The 20,895-nt window shown below is 34.6% G+C and overlaps 1 protein-coding gene across 3 annotated transcripts in view; it reads left to right on the top strand.

Annotated features, from left to right (window-relative positions):
- FAM172A (family with sequence similarity 172 member A) overlaps positions 1-20,895 on the top strand; it is a 406,595-nt gene that overhangs the window by 23,943 nt on the left and 361,757 nt on the right. Inside the window, exons 2-3 of one of the 3 annotated variants that reach the window (XM_021701773.2) lie at positions 9,591-9,714; positions 18,385-18,486. In XM_021701773.2, coding sequence (XP_021557448.1) covers positions 9,609-9,714; positions 18,385-18,486 — 208 coding nt within the window. In that variant the 5' untranslated portion in view covers positions 9,591-9,608. Of the gene's footprint in view, positions 1-9,590; positions 9,715-18,384; positions 18,487-20,895 lie in introns of those variants that run through there. The other 2 variants (XM_044917026.1, XM_021701780.2) reach the window with 2 other exon arrangements.

Genomic DNA, 20,895 nt, shown 5'->3' with positions numbered 1-20,895 from the left:
TTCTTAATTTTTTCTAGTCTAGAGAGTGTAAAATAACATCTCATCACATTTTTATTCCTTGCCCCAACATCAAAACAGTAGTCTATATTTTTCCCTAAAAGTTTAAAGTTTTGCTTTATGCCCTTAGTGCATTCAAAATTGATCTCTATGTATGGAGTCAGGTAGGTATCTTTTCTTTTCTTCCTTTCTTTTTTTTTTTTTTTTACTATATAGTTAATCAGTTGTCCCAGTTATTGAAAAGTCCATCCTTTCCCCAGTGATATGTTAGTATCATCTGTGTCACATAAATCTGTTATGTGGATCTGTTTTATAGTTCTCTTCTATAGATCAGTTTATTTATTCCAATACTAGTGACTTACTGTGTGAGTTATGGTGATACCTAATAAGGCAACTCTTCTATAATAATCTTCTTCTTTAGGTGTGTCTTAGCTATTCTTGGCTGTTCTTCTATAGAACATTTTGTATTAATTTTTCAAGTTCTGTTGGGTTTGAATGGAATTATATTGAATCCATTTATCAGAGGAAAACTGATATCTTTATGGTATTGGGTTTTTCTCTGAATATGATATATCTCTTCATGTATTTCAGTCTTCATTAATGTCTTTCAATAACATTTTATCATTTTGTGCATATAGGTTTAACACATCTTTTGTTAGATTTATTCTTAATATGTAGGTTTTTATTTTTTGCATTTATAAATGATGTCCTTTTAAAAAAACTATGCTTTATAACTATTTTTTTTATAACTGATGTTGGTGGTATTTGTAAATACACTTTATTTTTATATATAAATCACTTTAGCCATCTTGCTGAATTTTCTTTTTATTCCTAATAAAAGACTTAAATATTCTTGTTTTTTGATTCTAGAAAATCTTGTTTCTTGGCTCTTATTTTGTTTTGTTTTTGTTTTATATAGTCATATTATCTGCAAATAAAAACTTTCCCTTTTCAATCCTGATACATTTTCATTTACTTTTCCATATTTTATTATACTAGTAGAACCTCTAGAAAACTTTGATTAGAAGTGGAAATAGTAAAGTGGTAATGATGGACATTCTTTTCTGGTACCTGATTTTAAAGAGAATGTTTTTAATATATTACTATGAAGAGCAATTTTACCATATTTCTGTTTTGTTTTGTTGAACCTCTTTATTATGTAAAGGGTGTTCCTTTTTTCTTACTTTGCTATGAGTTCTCTTCCAAAAATGAATCTTTTTGGATTTTATTGAATTTTATCAAATACTTTTTCTGCAGATATTGTTTCTTCCTTTATGATAATTTAGTGAGCAGCATTTGTAGATATTCTGAGTTTTGTAATGTACCTTCTAAGTTTAGTTATTCTCAACAGGAGGGTCACTCAGGAGTCATAGCTATAATGTTGGAAGTGAAGTCTAGTTGTAAAATTGTTGACTCTCATGATCAGAGGAAGGGATTCTACCACTTTGTCCTTATGTAGACAATAGTAATGAGAGCCATCTGGCATAGTGTTTAAGCATAGGTCTAGTAACATAAATGTCTTAACATTCCACAAAGTGCCCTTGTGCTGACGACTTCAGTGCCACAGAGTTAATTTCCTGTAATTAATAGTGTGGCTAAGTAATGGTTGTCTTTGTTGGGGAAAAAATATTTTACAGAAGCCAAGAGGGTTCAAAGCCCTTTGCTTTTAGAACAAGAGAATTTTATTGTCCCAAGTCCTTTGTTAATTTAGGCAAGGTATGAATTATGTGTATTGTTTTCTGAATGAAGTAAATAACCACTGTAACTAATATGGTAGTTTAAAGTATTGACTTGAGATTTCACATTCCTAGCTCTCTTTTTTTAAGATCAGATTTTGTAGTATCACAGCAATATAGAGCCTTCCCAGATCTTTCTGAATTCATTGCCTGTTGGTTCCACGATTGGGTGTTGTTGAAATATGGTACGAACATGAAATTCTAGAAAGTACTATCACTTTATAAAGAATTGGGAAATTCTAGAAGTGAAAAAAAAATCCATTCTGAAGGCACTTAAATGAGAACATTACTCGTACTTAACACATTTAGGTAAAATCAGGCTTCACAGAGATTTTTCCCCTTAAATACTACAACAAGGAATGCACTGTCAGTAGACACTGATTATGAGTGGTACTTAAATGTCTTATTTGCAGTACAATTGTGATCACCACAAAGCTTAACTTTACCTTTAAACTTTATTGCTGGTGTTATTAGTATAGTTTACTGGCATTAAGAGTAAATTGCTTGATTATATGCTTAATTTTTTCTGTTTTTGTTTGTATAGCAAATGGTATGTTTCTAACTTTGAAGTAAGTTAATACAACATGTGGGATCGATTCTGATAATAATGATTAATAATAATAATAATAAAGCAGTTATTATTAAATTTCATTCCTTGTTAGAAATTGGATAAAATTGGGGTGTTATTAAGTGGTATATGGTCAAGGAATTAACTAAATCATAACCAAAGTAAATCAGTGCATCATTGGAAGGGGTATGTAAGGAACAGTGACAGGCCAGGGAGGCAAATTACCATTGACAGAGAACCTGCAATGCACAGAACTAGAAGCAGCTGGACTAAAGCACTGTGATTTACAAAAACTTTATATATAATGTTTTCCTTTTATACCTAGGAAATACTGAGTTTGCCCCTAATGTCTAGGTAGAGCAGGTTGCTAGCCTAGCTCTGGTGGGAGGGATAGTAGGGTGGTAGGGACATTGGAAGAGAGCAGTCTTTAAATGAGTCTGCCTAAAGTCCACTTCGCACTCTTGTTTCATAAAAGGAATAGAGAAGAGTGCGTGAAAAGGGCAAGCCTTTTCCTTTCTAGACTGTGCCTTGACATTTGGCATTATAGTTGTAGAGAAGAGATGGAAAGAGAGAACCATTTAATACACAGTGAGGTACACTCTTCCAGTGCATCTCTTTTGGACTATTGGAATCATCACCTCAAAAAGAAACCTCATACCCATTAGTGGTCACTCTTTACTCCCCACCTCCAACACCCAAAACGCAATAATCTACTTTCTCTTTCCGTGGATTTGCCTATTCTTGTCATTTCATATAAATGGAATTATATGTGGTCTTTTGTAGCTGGTTTCTTTCACTTAATGTTTTGAAGATTATTCATGTTGTAGCATTTATCAGTACTTCACTTTTTATTAATGAATAATATTCTTTTGTATGGATATACCATAATTTAATCATCACTTGATAGACATTTACTTTCTGGGAATTAATGAATAATGCTTTTAGGAACATTTGTGTATAAGTTTTGGTGTGGACATGTGTTTTCATTTTTCTTGGATATATACCTAAAGTGGAATTGCTAGGTCATGTGGTAAATCTGTTTAACATTTTAAGGAACTGCTAAACTTTTCTAAAATGGGTATATACCAATGTATATCCCAGCTAACAATGTATAAGGATTTCAATTTCTCTACATTCTCATCAATACTTGTTATTGTCTTTCTTGTTGATTATAGCCATGCCTTAGGGTGTGAAGTGGTATCTTATTGTTGTTTTGATTTCCATTTTCCTAATGACTAATGATGCTGTTCATATCTTTTTTGTGCTTTTTAGTCATTTTCTTTGGAGAAATGTGTACTCATATCCTTTGTTCATTTTTTAAATTAGGTTATTTGTCTTTATTGTTGAGTTGCCAGAATTCTTTATATATTCTGGATACATCTTGTCTCTTAACATATGAAATTTTTTTTTACTTTCAGAAAAAAGTATTTAGAAAAGTACATTGTCACAGCTTGAATTTTTCAGAAGCAGATGCTGAGATAAATTTGGAGTACAAGATGTTTATTAAAGATCAACACTTAGGAAAAGAAGGAGGACAACAGGATTGGTTGGAGAGAGAAGTTGAACTTAATGCAGGTCTGACAAAACCTCCACCAACCTGATGGTGAGCTCTGGAGCAAATATTGCCTGTCATAGTTGTCTGCATTAGTCTGAAATGGTGGGGCCTTCATATTCCCACTTGACTCAGTTAGTGACTAAGCCAGTCAGCCTGGGAAAGCCATGATTTTGAGTGAGGCAACTCTCAGCATCTGAGGCAGACTCTGAAGTGGGGAAAAGTGGGAGGCTCTTTGCTAACTGTACTCCCTGCCTCTGAGCAGCAAGTTCCCCTTGAAGGGGGCATCTGGGGTTTGGGTTCACCTTAGTGTCTATCATATGCATATTATATTTTAAAATCTAAGTTGAACCTTGAGTTCACATAATTTAGCAGAGATGCTGGTAAGCATATATATGGAATGAGAAAATTTGATGTAGGCTTTGCAAGTAAGTTACTACTGCTATTTCATAGTATTGGCTACTTTGAAATCTTATGAATATGGTAGTTTCTACTAGTTTAATTTGGCCTGGAGTTATGTATATTAATAATATTGTTTATGTTTTATTGTTTATGTTTACTATAGAATTCAAAGTCTCTGAAGTAGCTTATGTGACATTTATACTTGACCCATATAAAAGAGGCTATTTGTTCGAGATACTCTGTTTTTCCAAAGTTTTGAGCATATCTTTTTTTTTTTTTTAAAGATTTTATTTATTTATTTATTTGAGACAGAGAGAATGAGAGACAGAGAGCACGAGAGGGAGGAAGGTCAGAGGGAGAAGCAGACTCCCTGCCGAGCAGGGAGCCCGATGTGGGACTCGATCCCGGGACTCCAGGATCATGACCTGAGCCGAAGGCAGTCGCTTAACCAACTGAGCCACCCAGGCGCCCATTGAGCATATCTTTTTGAGAATTATTTTGTCCTCAGCCATAGCTCTGCTATTTCTGCTCCATATTATGAAAACTTCATAAAAGACTGCTTAAATTCCCTTTTTTCTTTTTAGGGGCTTCAAAATCAAGAATTATCTTAGTCCTTGTTTAATTTCTTAGTTTGAGTTTTAGCATTGTTTTGAAGATATTCTAAGGATTTCATTCTAGCCTTGTTGAGCTTGTCTTTTTGCTGGGCACAAAGCAATGTGAAAATTACCCAGGTGACTTCCAGTTTTGGAACCTGTTAAAAAGGCACAGTAGTGCATTATCAGTTTCTTCTAAAATCTTTGTATTTGGCATTCCTTAACTTTTGACTCTTTCTCTTAGACATTTGATTTACCAAAGTATTGTGAGGAATGATGAGGAGTAATTTTTATCAATCTTAACTCTGAACAGCAAACCAAATAGACTGAGACAATTTTGGTCGACATGTTTCATCTCTATATAATTAACTACGTCCAACTTGCTCAGACTCCAAATTGTAATACTTCCTGATAATATAAATTAGTACACAAAAATGAAAACTTTCTATAGCATAAACTGTAAATTGAAACTGGAATAGTTTAAGTAATTTGACTCCACCATGCAGGTAGAGGGAGCTCATAAGAGCTTCTAAGTAGGGGTCAGAAGACCTGAGTTAGAATCCCCTTACCGTCTGGGATGCCTGAGCCAGGTTATTTAGCTTTTCAAAGCTCAGGATACTTCTGAGTAATAGGGATATTTTGACTGTAATTTGAGTAGATCTTTTGGTTTCTCGAAACTCTCTGTACCAATTCACTCACTGTACTTTCTTCCACAAGTTGGCTGCTATTTGCTGGATTTCCAGAGCCTGACTTAGTAAGCATAGATTCTTTGAGCTCCAAAGGTCGTAGGGAATTAACCCAGTTTTACTTGTCTTGTGATATATGTTATACTTTCATCATTGTATTCAGAATGTGAGGTGGAAAGGCCTTCTATTACAAAATCATCTATATCTAGTTCCTATTTAATACCTACCTAAAAACAAACAGACGTAGAAACTTAGGCGTCTGTGTATTTTCCTATACATATTATAAGTGCTCATGCCATATTTTGAGCAAACAGGGCAACTAAGAAATATTCTACTGTTTCATGTTTTGAAATGCTGACTGGATAAAGATTACAGATGACAAGTTATTTATAGCTTTATTTATACATGGTGGATTCTCTGTTGGAATCATAGGAGGAAAGAAGATATGATAATTGCTTTGTGTAGTTCACAGAATGAAATTGCAAACTGAGATGTTTTGAATCTAGTTTATACTATAACCATTTCTAGGAAACCATATTTAAACAGCACTGGTTATCATGAAGTATACAACATGTCAACTGTGTCTCAATTCACGTCAGTAAAAACCTTCTACCACTTTATTCCCTATAACCTAACCTCCATCAGATAATACTAAATAAACTGTGTTGAGTGCACATATTAATATATATCAAATGTATCAGACGGCTTGCTGGCTGCATTTTCAGTAGTGTTTATCTGTGGTCATGCAGGTTATAACTCTGAATTTTTATTAGGAAAACTAAATTGAGAATTTATAATGCTCCTGATTTAGCTTCACCAGCTGTGCCACAGCCATGGAAAATAACTCGAGAGGGTAAAAATCTAACAGTGAGTAAGAGCAACAGACAAATTGCTTTTGCTTCATGCTTACCTGCTTTGCATCTGCTGCTAGAATGTTTAGGATCACAGATAATAATTAGTAACTGTCTCTTAACTTGTATATCATCACTTCAGTAAATTACGACATGTATTTTTTGGTTATCTCATATAAAATAAGAATATGATTATTAATTGCTGTGAGAATCTTGAGAATCTTCAAAATGACTCTTTAAAATGTGCATCTTCTTTTTTTCCCTTCTATCTTTTACTCATTCATTTTTAAATTCAACAAATATCCAGTGAGTTCTAAACATGCCAGACATGTGCTAGGGACAGACATGGTACCTGTCCTCAGGGAGATCAAAATCTAAAGGGGGAATGTGTTATTAAACATTGTACAGTATTTAGAGCTTTTTTCCCAGGGTTTTTTTTTTTTTTTTTTTTGAGATATAATTGACATTTAATACTGTGTAAGCCTAAGGTGTACAATGTAATGATTTATGTAGATATATATTGCAAAATGATTCCACGATAAGGTTGATTAACATCCGTCACCTCACGTGGTTAACCATCTTTGTGTGTGTGTGTGTGTGTGTGATGAGGACTTTTGAGATCTACTCTCTTAGCAGTTTCCAAGTATGCAATGCAGGATTGTTAATTGCAGTCACTATGCTGTACACTAGGTCTCCAGAACTTTAAAATGTGAATCTTGAAAATTATTTTAGCACCAAAAATATTTTATAATGTCACTCATTAAAACAGTCACAATGAAATAATAGTATAAATCGTTCTGTTTAGAAATCGGACAATTTGGAGCCAATGAAAAATAACCTAACTGCTTATATTTTAGAAGAAATACTGGGTTGGCAGAGGGATATAGTAAACAATGCAAGAAGTCCCTGTAGATGGTTAATTTAGTTGTGGAATTGTTAACAGAGAGCAGTGCATGGGGTCTCTCATTATGAACATTTCTCTTCAGTTCCTGCTATAGGATGGTGTATAATAGGGAGTTGCTGGTAAAACCTGTGCACAAACTTGTGGGACTTGACAGATAAGACTAATATCCTACATATGAATAGATAAACCTTACAAATAATGCTTTTTTATGACAGTGATACAATTATCAGTCTAGGTCTTACATATTTTATAAGGAGCTATTTTGATAGTTTGTTTTGGTAGCTAGAGAGTTAGGCCCCCATCTGGGCCGTGACCGTGTCTCTTTTAACTCACCACTGCACCCTGGTATCTTACACATCACCCACCATACAAACTACAAGAGTTTCTTGAAGGAATGTAGACACATTGTAGTCCTATAGATTTATAGAGTTTTCCGTTACCTGTTCATAGAAAAAAAATAGCAACCTCTTCCCCGCTAAGTGAGAATGCCTTCCCAGTCAAAAATATTCTCATATTTTAGTTATTCCTATTAGAAAACCTCTGTTGACAAACAGCGTTACTGCTAGTAATAGCAATGATCAGCTATACGTACCTTCTATAACACTAATTCTTGAGCTACATTTGATAAATGAGGAAACTGAAGATTTTGGATATTGTTTTGTCCCTGGCCACAGAGCTATTATTAAATGGTGAAGCCATAATACATTTATAACAATTAAAAAATATATAAGCCAGCATACATTGAGCACTTAATTACACATCAGGTACTATGCTAAATATTTTACATTTAGCCTCACTGTAACAGTATGAGGGAAACATGATTATCATTGCCATTTTTCATATTTGAAAATAAGGGACAGAGAAGTGAAATAATTTGTCAAGGGTACATGTAGTTAATGGTGAAGCCAGAAGGTCTTTCCTCTTATACCACCCCCCATACCTCCAGTTAGAATTGAGATAAGGGCAATATGATTTATGACTCTTTGGAACATTCATAGTTTAAAAATATTTTCAGTGTTATTTATACTTTTTTTTTAAAGATTTTATTTATTTATTTATTTATTTATTTATTTATTTATTTATTTATTTATCTATCTATCTGACAGAGAGAGAGCGAGCACAAGCAGGCAGAGTGGCAGGCAGAGGGAGAGGGAGAAGCAGGCTTCATGCTGAGCAGAGAGCCTAGGACGCTGGGATCATGACCTGAGCCGAAGGCAGACGCTTAACTGACTGAGTCACCCAGGCACCCCTCAGTATTGGTTTTTTAAAAATATTTTCTGCTATACTCTGTTGATTATGAAAATGCCTCAGTTTTTAAAGATAATTATAAAATATTCCTCTGAATGGAAACTGAGGTTTGCTTTGTGGATAGCAAATAAATTGGGTTCCTCAATCAGAGGAATGTTCAGTTTCATTTTATTGTTGTCATGAATGTAGTTTTTATATAATTTCATTAACAGTCGTGGATTGACTAAATTAGTTTAATTTTTTCCATTGTATGTGTTGCATTTTTGTCTTTTAAACTTTAGGGATAGTGGGGTTTTTTTTGTTTTTTGTTTTTGTCTTCTGTCTTTTTTTTGTCTTTGATGGTTTTGGGAATAAACCATCTATTTATAGTGTAAATGCCTTCCCTTTGGCCAAAATAGAGCAGAATTAGATTTTTAACGAATCATAATTTTATATTATGATTGTTTACTGGAGTGCCATTTATAGAGAATGGCTTCCAGGCATTGAATTTGACATAGTTTCATTTTTTAAAGGGCTGATTTTCTCCCTTAAAGTTGTATTTTGAATTACACCAGAGGTAACTTAGTTACTTTATATGTATTTTTCTCCTTCTGACTGACTGTTCTGGAAGGAAGACATTCTGACCTTGTAACTGGCACATGCTTATAGTTTATTTTAAAGGAAATTTCAGGCTTTTAAAACTACCTGCAGATATTTTTTAAAAAACATTAGATGATAGAGAACTAAAGTTACATAGTAAATTTAGCTAAATTAAATGCAGTGACTTTAGGTATCTGTATGTATAAGGTATTGTGTTTGGTGACACGAGAGACATAAAGGTGACAAAAGCTTGATACCTCTATCCTGGGGCTTGTAATCTGTTAGCTGACCCAGACAAATATGTAAATAACTATAATGCAAGGCAGGGTACGATAAGTACTGTGGTATAGGCATCAACCAAGTACAGTGGGAAGTCAGAAGAGACAGATTAATCCCAACTGGGAGGATCTAGGAAGTTCTCATGGGATAGGTAGGATTGAGTAGAGCTTAATTTATTGCTTTCATTCATTCTAGACTGTCTTCTGAAGATTGATGTCTATTTCCTTGAGCTCTTTAATTTTGTTGCCCATTTGGATAAGCATGGCACAAATCCAACAGGGAGGTCCAGATGAAAAAGAAAAGACTACAGCACTGAAAGGTACATACTTAATTTGCTTTTTCAGGGTGTTTTCATTGTGCCTCATGAAGGCACAGGAATATTTAGGTGATCTTCCATTCATTTCAATTCTAAAATAAGAATGTGAGTATTTAATCCATTTGTAATTCTTTGTATTCCTCATAACAACTCTTTCAGTATCTGAGATGTAGTATGTACTCAGTAAATAAATCACAGAATCATGTAATTTTATAACTGTAGGAATTCATAAGCCTTTTCTTATCCAAAATCATATATTTAATGGTAAAACTAACACTGTAGGTCTCTTGAGTTGAGACTATTGCTTTTATCATAGTTTGTTGATCAGAATGTCATGCTAGGCTAGGAAAATGATCTGCCTAATAATCCAGTATTCTATCTTTGTGGCATTAATTAGGGATTTTTTTTGAAAGGCTCAACATGTTAACACCCCAGAGTGAATTTACCCTAGACTTTCTTTGGGTATTTTGAGTTCTAGACTTTTTTTTAAGTCTGCAGGCTAAAAGAATTTTACTCCTAAAATAAGTGTGCTTTGTTGAACCGAAAGATCTCTTCAACGGATTTTCTAAATATTGAGATGCCAACTACGCCAGATAATGAGTCTCTTTACTTGTTCAATGTAGAGTCTTTGTGGTCTTCATGATGCTTTGTAGGTAATGTCCCAGCCCATCTTGACTGCAGCCATTTTTCTGAATCCCTCAATGCTATCCTACCCTGCTTTATGAGGCTGGATGATGAAGATACCTCAAGAATCTCTCCTACTACCTTTTATCTCTTTTCATGAAAGCCTAAACCATGTATATGATAAAGCAGCCAGTTTCTTAGCTTACAATTTGCCTCATCTTGTCCCTGCTTTTAGAGCTAATGTTCTATCAAGGGGGTGGTGTAACTAGCCCTTACCTTCAAAAATGGAAAATGGCTAAGAGCATTGCTTTCTCCTCACAAATGTGAGAGACAGTGATGTATTGGATTAGGGTGGTAGCAAAGAGGATGATGACAGATTCTGGTTATGTTTTGAAGGAAGAGATGACATGATTTTTTCTGTTGGATTAGACATGGGATGTTAGAGGAGAAATCAAGATAAATTTGAAGGTTCTTGGCCTAAAAAACTCTAAGTTAGATGCTGTGTGTTAAGAAAATTGGGAAAGCAGGTTGTGGTGATGGGTAGTGAAAAGCAAGAGTTAGGTTTTAGACATATTAAATATTAAACTGAGATGCCACTTAAACAGGAAGGTAGAAAAGTTCAGTATGGAGTTTGGTAGAGCATTTGGGTTAGAGATAAAAGTTCTAGGAATCATTAGCATGGACATAATATTTAAAGGACCAGAGGTCCTAATTGAGATCACCAGGGATGTCAGTGTAGACAGAAAAGAGATCTGAAGACTGAACCCTGGGGCATCTCAGCTCTAGGGTCAGGAAGATGAAGAGGAACCAGCAAACCAGAAAATGAATTTCTAGTAAAGTAGGCTGAGAACCAAGAGCAAGAGAGAGATCCTGAACACCAAATGAAGAAAATGGGAGTAATTCATTCAGTTATGATAATGATTCAGGTTAGACAAGGAATGAAAAATTACTTTTAGATTTGATGACGTGGAGGTCATTGGTGATCATCACAAAGAGCTGTTTTCACGAATTGGTGGAAATGAAAGCTATACTGAAGAGCTTCCTTATAAAATGGGAAGAGAGGAATTAGAGACAGCTATGGACAATCCTCTGGAAGGTTTCAGTGTATGCTTGTATGCTGCTGGAAATGACTAGCACTCTCAGAGTAATGATTGATTTAGGAGAGAGGACAAGGAATGTGTGTGAGTTTCTTTCTAAATAGACTCGCTGGGTTTCCTAAATAGATTTTGTGCATCTTCAGCCTTACTCGATAATGTGAAAATTACATTTTCCAAATAGTCGTTCCAATTTCCACTTCCTCAAGCAATATATAAGAGTTTACGTAGGTCTTCTGGATTTTAAAGCTACCACAATTATGTAAAAAGAGTATGGATAGGGTCTAAAGATGGAATTGTCTGGATTCAAACTCAGGTGTTTGTACTTACCGTGAACTAGCTACTTAGCTTCTCGGAATTCATTGGTACTATAGGAATAAGAGTGCCTGGTACATGTGAGCTTAGAACAATTAATGAAGGAGTTAAATTGGAAATACTAGAAAATAAAGTGGCAGTGCATAGCAAAGTATATTTAGAGCAAAGTGTCAAACTGAATTAAACTTATCTTTAAAGAAATCTCCTTATCAGTTTTATCTTTTATGGGCTATGCTTTTAGTGTCATGTCTATGCATCCTTTGCCTAACCCTGGTTTGTGAAGATTTTCTTCTGTGTTTTCTTCTAAAAGTTTTATAATTTTAGATTTTACACTTAAATTAATGATACATTTTGAGTTAGTTTTTATATAAGGTAGGAGATCTAAGTAAGTTGTGTGTTTTGTTGGTTGGTTTTTTGGGACCTGTTAATGTCTATTTGCGCCGGCTCCATTTGTGAAAAAGAGTATCTTTCCACCATGGAATTACTTCTTCCATCTTTGTCAAAAATGAATTGGGTATATTTGGGTGTTTGGGTGGCCTTGTTTTGGGTTCTCTGTTTTGCTCCATGGATCTGTGTCTGTCTCTTCTTTAATATCACACTCAATTGATTACTGTACTAGTATATCTTAAACTCGAGTAGAGTGATTCTTCCCATTTTATTCTTTTTCAAAATTGTTTAACTATTAGCTATTCTAGGTTGTTTGCTCTTCCATATAAATTTTAGAGTAAAATTATATCTGCAAAAAATATACTGAAATTTTGATAAGAATTATATTTAAACCTATAGATGAATATGGGGAAAATTGACATCTTTATTGCGTCTTTCAATCCATGACATGGTAGGTCTCTCATTTATTTAGATCTTTGATGTCCCTCATCAGCATTTTGTAATTTTCAACATGTAAGTTGTAAACATTTGTTATTAGATTTATACATAAGTTTTAATTATTTAGAGTGATTATAAACAGTGTTGTGTTTTTAATTTCAGTTGCCACATGTTTACTGATATTTTATGGAGATATAATCAAGTTTTATGTGTTGATATTATATCTTATGAATTTCCTAGAGTCATTTAATAGTTCTAGGAATTTTGGGCGTAGGTTCCTTGATATTTGATTATGTAAACCATCATGTCATTTGCACATTGGACAGTATGCCTTTTATTTCCTTTCTTACTGTTTTTGTACTTGCTAGGATTCCTAATACTATATGTAATAAGAATAGTGAGAAAATGGACATTCTCTCCTTGTTCACCAGGGGTAATAGTGAATGGTGACACTCCCATTTTACCCCTTTATTTTTAGACCTGTAGATTATGGCTAGGGGGAAACAGCTGACATTGGACACTGATTCTGAGTATGTACAGCCTTCTGGAGAATCTTGCTCAGCCCAGCAAGGTTCTCTCACCTCGCTGGCAATGTAATGAATCTTCAAAAGGCCATTTCACCATTCTCTCAAACTAGCTGTTTCAGGATAGTGGGGAAAATGGTAAGACCAATGAATTTCATGAGCATGGGACCATTGCTGCCTGTCTTTTGCTGTGAAGTGAGCTCCTTGATCAGAAGCAATGCTATGTGGAATACCATGATGCTAGTAGATAAGGCATTCTGTAACTCCACAAATAGTAGATACGGCAGAAGCATTACATGTGGGGAAGACAAATCTGTAAGTCAGAGAAAGTGTCTATTCCAGTAAGAACAAAATGTTGCTTTTTTTTTTTTTTAAGATTTTATTTATTTATTTGTCAGAGAGAGAGAGCACAAGCAGGGGGAGCGGCAGGAAGAGGGAGAAGCAGGCTCCTTGATGAGCAGGTAGCCCGATGTGGGACTCAGTCCCAGGACCCTGAGCCGAAAGTAGACATTTAACCCACTGAGCCACCCAGGCATCCCCAGAATGTTGCTTCTTTCATGATGGAAGTGGTCTGATGTAATCCACTGTGACCAGGTAGCTGACTGATCACTTTCGGGAATGATGCCATATTGGCTTAGACTAAGGGTTGTTCTTTGCTGCTGGCAGATTGGACAATCAGTAATGGCTGTAGCCAGGTTGGCTTTGGTGTGTGTAAGTTCATAGTGATGAGACCATGCATAACATCCGTCTCTGCCACCGTGGCCACTTTGTTCATGAGCCCATTGGGCAATGACAGGGGTGGCTGGGGAGAGAGGCTGACTGCTCTCCACAGAAGGAGTCATCTTATCCACTTGATTATTAATATCTTCCTCTTTTGAGTCACCTTTTAGTGAGCATTAATTTCCTTGGCACCAGTTTTCCATTCCTTCCAGGTCCCTGACCATCCATTGTTCCATACCCTTAATATTTATTCCCACACATGTTCTCTGGATTTCTGTCATTATAAATTAGAAAAACCAGGTAGTTCTTTTGTTGTGTTGGGTGTTGTGTACCTCCTTATGAGTCACACTTTATACCTCACCTTTAGTGGCCTGCTGTGACTTGAGTGTAGTTGAAAGTCTAGATGCAAAGAGGGCTTTGGGCTGTGGGTCCTGAAAAGAATCAGCTTTTTTTTTCCTTTCTTTTATTTGAGAGAGCAAGAACGAGCGAGGGGGAGGGGAAGAGGCAGAGGGAGAAGCAAGTGACTACCCGCTGAGCAGGGAGCTCGATGTGGGGCTCGATCCCAGGACCCTGAGATCATTACCTGAGCTGAATGAAGTCAGATGCTTAACCCACTGAGCCACCCAGGCGCCCTGAGAATCACCTTTCTTGCCTGGCAACAGCCTCAGGGGAGGGCATTACAGTTTCCTTAGGCAACAAAGGTTAATTTTCCCAGACTAAGGTAGAGAGACCACTTCTACTGAGGGTGGGAAAGCTTCTTCATTGACAAAGAATTATCAGAATTTAGAGAGTCATTGTCTCCAGCTGCATCAGGGTTTTCCCACATGTCCCCATTCCAATTTGCAGGACCCCTTTCTTAGTCAGTGTCCTCACTTTTACAATGGACACTTGTGAGGCTGGTAGTTCTGCTTGCATTATAATTCAGCTAGTTGCAGGATGAGACTTTGTTTGATTTTTAACAATCTCAGCCCTTCAGCTACAAGAGATAAGGGCTACCTTCAGGGCACACTTAGAAAATTAGAGGTTATTTATGCTGTGCTTGAGCTCGGTATTTGAATTCCTGAATTTGTCCATTTTTTCCACTTCCTTGTCCAGTGACCTTAGGAGCAACCAGCCAATTTCATTATGTTGTTAGTTTTCCCAAAGTGTTTGAAAGTGTCATGTACATACTCATCCAGATTCAAATGTCAAATCTCATCCAGAAACACCTTCACAGACACACTCAGAGAAAGGTTTAACCAAATATCTGGGTATGGCATGGCTCCGTCAAGTTGACACATAAAATTAACCATCCCATTCCTCTGTCTTTGGACACTTCGGTTGTTTCTTGGCTATTGTGAATAATGCTGCCGTGAACATGAGTGTACAGATATGTGTTTAAGTCTCTGTTTTCATTTCTTCTGGGTATCAAGTGGTATTTTTATCCATTTATTGCATAGGCTTAGTTGAAGTTTAAAATTCTATTTGCTGAATCACTTTAATCACCAGAGGCATGTTTTAGAAAAAACACTTGTGTTACATCTGATGCATATTTAAGTTATATGGATTCAGTCATACTGTATTTTATAGGTGAATAAGGTATTTTTAATGGAAATGTTTTATTATACTTGATTTTTGCCTAATCCACTGCCTTTGGAACCCATTGTCTATGTAAAATGCAGCTTATAGTATTGCTTTCTTTTTAAAAAGCAGGAAAAATAATTTCTGACATTTTCATTCTACATGTCTTCTCAATGCTAATGAAGTAAAAAAATACCTATATCTGGTTCCCTTGTTAATAGAGGAGAAGTTTGAAGAATGCCTATTTATTTAGTTTTCATTTTGTCATTCATAGGAACATATCAAGCAGAACAAAAGCATATTTCTATATTTATAACTTTATAAGGTAAGGAAGAGAGGGGGCAGAATATTTTAGGGTTGATATGGCACATAGAGTAAGTATGGTGATTTTGAAAGAGCATTGAGTTAGATATTGGAAACTACATCTATTCCATTAACCCCACTGTACTATTAAGGTATAATTTTGGACAAGCCATTTTTCCTCTCTGAGCTCATTTTCTCATCTGAAAGACAGTGAAGGTGATAATACATGCTACTATATTATAGGGTTGTCATGATCAAGTGAGATAAAGTATGTGAAAACTTTAAATTGGTATGTAGATGTTAGGTGGCATTTTATGATCTGAGCTGATAGACAAAATGGCTGTTAGACATAATATATCTGCTTATATATTAGATGGTTGCTGTGTGTCTGATTAAAAGGTTTCTAAGTTTTGAACTGTAGATGACTATAGTGAAGGAGCCTCAACTCATTGGAAAGAAAGAAGAATTTTCTAACCACTCCAAGCCATTTTTGCTATTAAAAAATCTTCTATTTTACTCTGTTTTGCAAAGAATTACATGGTGTTCAGAAATTCACTAATGAATCAGAAATTTGTCAGCCTATATCCCTTTTTTAGCCCGGTATGTATATTATGTGACATTTCCATTTTACTAGAGAATTTGTAAACATTTTTTATTTTTGAATTTTGAAGATGCTATATTTTTATGTGAGTCGAGGTTTATTTGATATAGCAGTTTGAAGAGTACTAAAAAATGATTTTTTTGATGGCTTATCTTTATGTCCTACAAAAAGAGACTAGAGACTGGAGGTAGACAAACTATTTTTTTCTTTGGCATATTTTGATGTTCCATACAGATGGATTTGTTATATCTCTGTAAGAGATAGAAATAAAGTGTTTCTTCTGAGATAATTCTTTTGTAGGAAAAGGGACTAGTTTGCTTTATTACATATCCTAGAAGCTGGTTTCTCTTCAGGAACTTGAGTTAGAATGCAAAATCTCGAAACCTAAACTTTTTAAAAAAAATCTTTTCTTTGGAACAATAAATTTGAAGTTTATCTTTTTGTTTTTCTGAGTTTTGATATAACTCTCTTATGACATATAGTAAGAATTTTTGCCTCATCCTATAATAAGAGCCTAAAAGATATCATTAAATACTTGTTGACAGACTGATTCTAGGCTGGGGCAGGGAAAAGATAAGCCTAGAGCAAGCATCTTGTGGTAACACAAAATAAAGGAATATTTAAAAAGCAAAAAGATAAGAGCATGTCAAACAGTTATAGGAGCCAGCTGGAGGAGCTTACAACTGTGGCCATTGCTGGAACAATTTGACCAACAAAATAAATGATGTAGTATTTATTGTAACCCAAAGTATATAATAAATATCCATCATTCAATACTGATATAAATAAGATTGAATAACTGTATAAATGGAGGAAGAGAGACAAATTTCCTACAGAAGAATTACAAATAATATATGTAGATATTCTCTACTCCACAAGGTAGAGTGTAATTCCACCTCTTCCTCTTTGAATGTGGGCTAGACTTACTCACTTCCAAGGAATGAATAGATTATGGAAAGGGAAAAATAGTAACTTCATAGCTGAGAAGTCTGGCAGACACTGTCGTAGCCAACTGATGGAGATTAACATCCCCAGTGATGTCCCTTGGATATCACGTTCCCCTTGATATGATGTGATAAAAGGGGCAGTTTACCTCTGTGGTAATCTTTCTAAAAACCTGTAACCCTAGTCTAATCACAAAATTAAAAAAAAAAAATCAAACACACCTAAACTGAGGGTCATTCTATAAAATACCTAAGCAGTATTCCTCAAAAGAGTCAAGATCATGGAAAAGAGGCAAAGACTGGAATCTGTCACAGACCAGAGGAGATTGGCATACATGACAGCTGCATGCAGTGTGGTATCCTGGATGGAATCCTGGAATAGAAAATGGACATTAATGGGAAAACTGATGAATAATTTCTGGGCTTAGTTAATAGGAACATACAGATGTTGGTTTCTTCACTTTCACAAATGTACCCTGGTAATGTAGGATGTTAACAATAGGGGAAACTGGGTAAAGGACATACAGACACTATCTGTACTTTCTTCCAACTTTAATGTAAATCCAAAATGATTTCAAAATAAAATGTTTATTTAAAAAACTTTGTTGACAATTTTTTTTATTGTATGGAAATCAAATGGTGTAAAGAATAAAAACTGCTTTGTGTTAACCACATTTTCTCCAGTTAGCATGTTGTATTTTAATATTGTGCTTTTTCCTGTAAAAATGGAATAATGTGCTATATTACCCCATTTAAATTTGTAAGTTTCCTTATTCATAAATAGTAGTTTCATCTTTATGTAAGATTTAGTGACCATTTAAAAGACCCGAAACTTTAAACTATAGATGGACGTAAGATAAAAATTAATAGCTGAATATTTTGAGAGGAAGAAGTTAATAATTTACTGTAGTGTTACATGAGATCTAAAATTGTGATTGTTTTGGAAATTATGATTTTGAAAGTACTTTTGATATTGTCATGATATAGCACTTGGGGAACTTAAAATTTAAAAAATTATCAATAAGGCAACACATAAAAAGTAATCTGGTAGAACAAAAGAATACTTAAAATAATCAGAAATATAATCTTTGTTATTAACTTTGTTATTAAAATATAACTTTGTTAAGAAAATGAATGTAAGCGCATTTCATATTCTTTTCTAGATTTATTATCTAGGATTGATTTGGATGAGCTAATGAAAAAAGATGAACCACCTCTTGATTTTCCTGATACCCTGGAAGGATTTGAATATGCTTTTAATGAAAGTAAGTGGTTGTATGCTACATACAAGATTTAGTTATGCTAATAGAATCATAGGACAGATATTATTCGCTATTTTTATTTGTAAGTTAGAATATTTTATGTATTTCATTTAAGAAATAATGACTTCTCCCTTTGCGGTGAAATTCTTCACTCAAGCAAAAGAACCAAATTGTAATTTCCCATAATTGTCAAGTCACTTAAACCAACAGACATGAATTTGATTTGACTGAATGTATTTCAACCCTGAGCTTTCAACTCTCTGGCATCCAATTAGAACTCCAATTAAGTTATATAGAAAGATGCTACTTTTTCACATATTTAAAGTTAAATGGCTAGCAATTATCATCTGTGATAATATTTTAAAGCATAACACTCAGTTTTCCATGATTTTTAAAAAATCCATCCTTATTTTAAAATTTATTTTATTTTTTTAAAGATTGATTATTTATTTATTTATTTGAGAGAGAGCGAGAGCAAGAATGAGAGACAGAGAGACAGAAAGAAGCCGACTCCCCGCTGAGCAGAGAGCCCGACACAGAGCTCGATTGATCCCAGGATCCCCAGATCATGATCTAAGCCAAAGGCAGACGCTTAACTGACTGAGCCACCCAGGCACCCTGTTTATTTTAAATTTATTAATTAAAGTCTAAATAATAAATGCACTTGAGGTTTGGAAGAACATACCATAAGTTACAAGGATGTTTCTGAAACAAATAATTATGATTCCCTGAATTAATAACATACTGTTAACACTTGAAGAGTACTATTGTTACAGGCTTGGTAGCGTTTAAGTTGTAGCTTTCTATTTGTTGCTCCACATCAACTAAATTGGTGATTTGTTATCATTGTGGTAGTGGATATCCCTTCTTATAGGTACCAGGATTTATAGTGACAGTCTCTGTGTACTAGAAGATTAATTGACTTTAAACAGATGATATTAGAAACTTTGATCTCTTTTCTGATGTTAGTTTTCATGCTTTTTAATAAAGGATATCTTAATGCCAAGATATGTATAAGTAGTAATATTTTGTTTTTTCAAATTTCTTTATATTTTAATTAACAGAACCAAATGAGCATTTAGACTAAAATTGTCTTTATTCCTTTAAAATGATTCCTAGATTCCTTCAGAACAGGAATTGGCTGGGATGTTGGTATTGTGGGTAAATCATAGAACTATGTTTGCTTTATGGATATAGGACATCAGTTTTCGCTAAAGTCTGTTTCATCTTCTGTGAATATTTTTTAAAGTGAGTAAAAAAACAAAGAAAGAATACCCTTTTTTTTTTAAGTAGGCTCCACACCCAGTATGGGGCTTGAATTCATGACCCTGAGATCAAGAGTTGCATGCTCTACCAACTGAGCTAGCCAGGTGCTCCAGAAGCAATAAACTTTTATCTTCCCCTTTCTTACCAGATACATACACACATCTTTTCACACACTTGTACACCCTTGCATGTATTTACCTTGCATTCACACTTACGTACATACCTATACCTTTGCATACACATGTGTCCTTTCATGTACGTATACCTCAAATGTGTGTGCATCCTTGAACACACCTACCATTCATTTTATAAGTATCTCGGACATTGTCTTGCATTAACATAGACTAAGAGTATGAGGCAGAAATACTTGAATTCTAAGGAGAGAATGTCACTTTTAAGGATCTTTTTTAGTTTGATACAGTTCACCTTTGAATTGGGTTAATGGTGAATATTTTTTCAAAGAGGTGAGTATTTTGAAACAAGAAACTGGGTCTCAATATGAAACCTCTAAAAGGGCAATTCTAACTTAGTATCTTTGGGGACTTCTTTTTTAACTTTCTGATGACAAAAACTTTTATGAAAGCTTTGAAATTGAACTTTCATTACCTGATTGAAGAAGTTTCTAATTTTTCTAAAGGATTTTAAAGTAGTTAGTTGGATAAAAGATGAATTTGGATACAAATTTTATTCTAAGCCAAACAATTTGTAACAAAGGAAAAGAGTTTTTTTTTACCTACATCAAATTGATACCTTATTCTTTCAAATCACTGTGCCTTTTCAAATACACCTGTGTTTCCCATTGTTGTAATTGTATAAGGCCCAGCTTAGATATCCTTGCTGATGAAGAAGTTGAAGGCTTTTCCCCTTTTACCCTCACCTATACTCCCTCTGCTCTGGTGCAGTACACTTTTATATCACTAAAAAAAATAATTGGACTTGAGGCAGACCATTTGAGTTTGAATATCGTCTTCCATAATACCTGATATTTATTGAACTCTTAATACATGCCAGGAAGTATCCTAAATACTTTCAATTTATTAATTCATTTAGGCAAGTGATAGCCTCTTTGAGGTCCTAGACTCCATAACAAATCTGATAAAATATATGGATACAGTTCCCAGAATAGCACACATTTTAGGTATACAT

The sequence above is a fragment of the Neomonachus schauinslandi genome, chromosome 7 (genome assembly GCF_002201575.2).
Source record: "Neomonachus schauinslandi chromosome 7, ASM220157v2, whole genome shotgun sequence".
In the NCBI taxonomy this organism is placed as follows: domain Eukaryota; kingdom Metazoa; phylum Chordata; class Mammalia; order Carnivora; family Phocidae; genus Neomonachus; species Neomonachus schauinslandi.
This window is presented reverse-complemented; position numbering and strand designations above follow the sequence as displayed.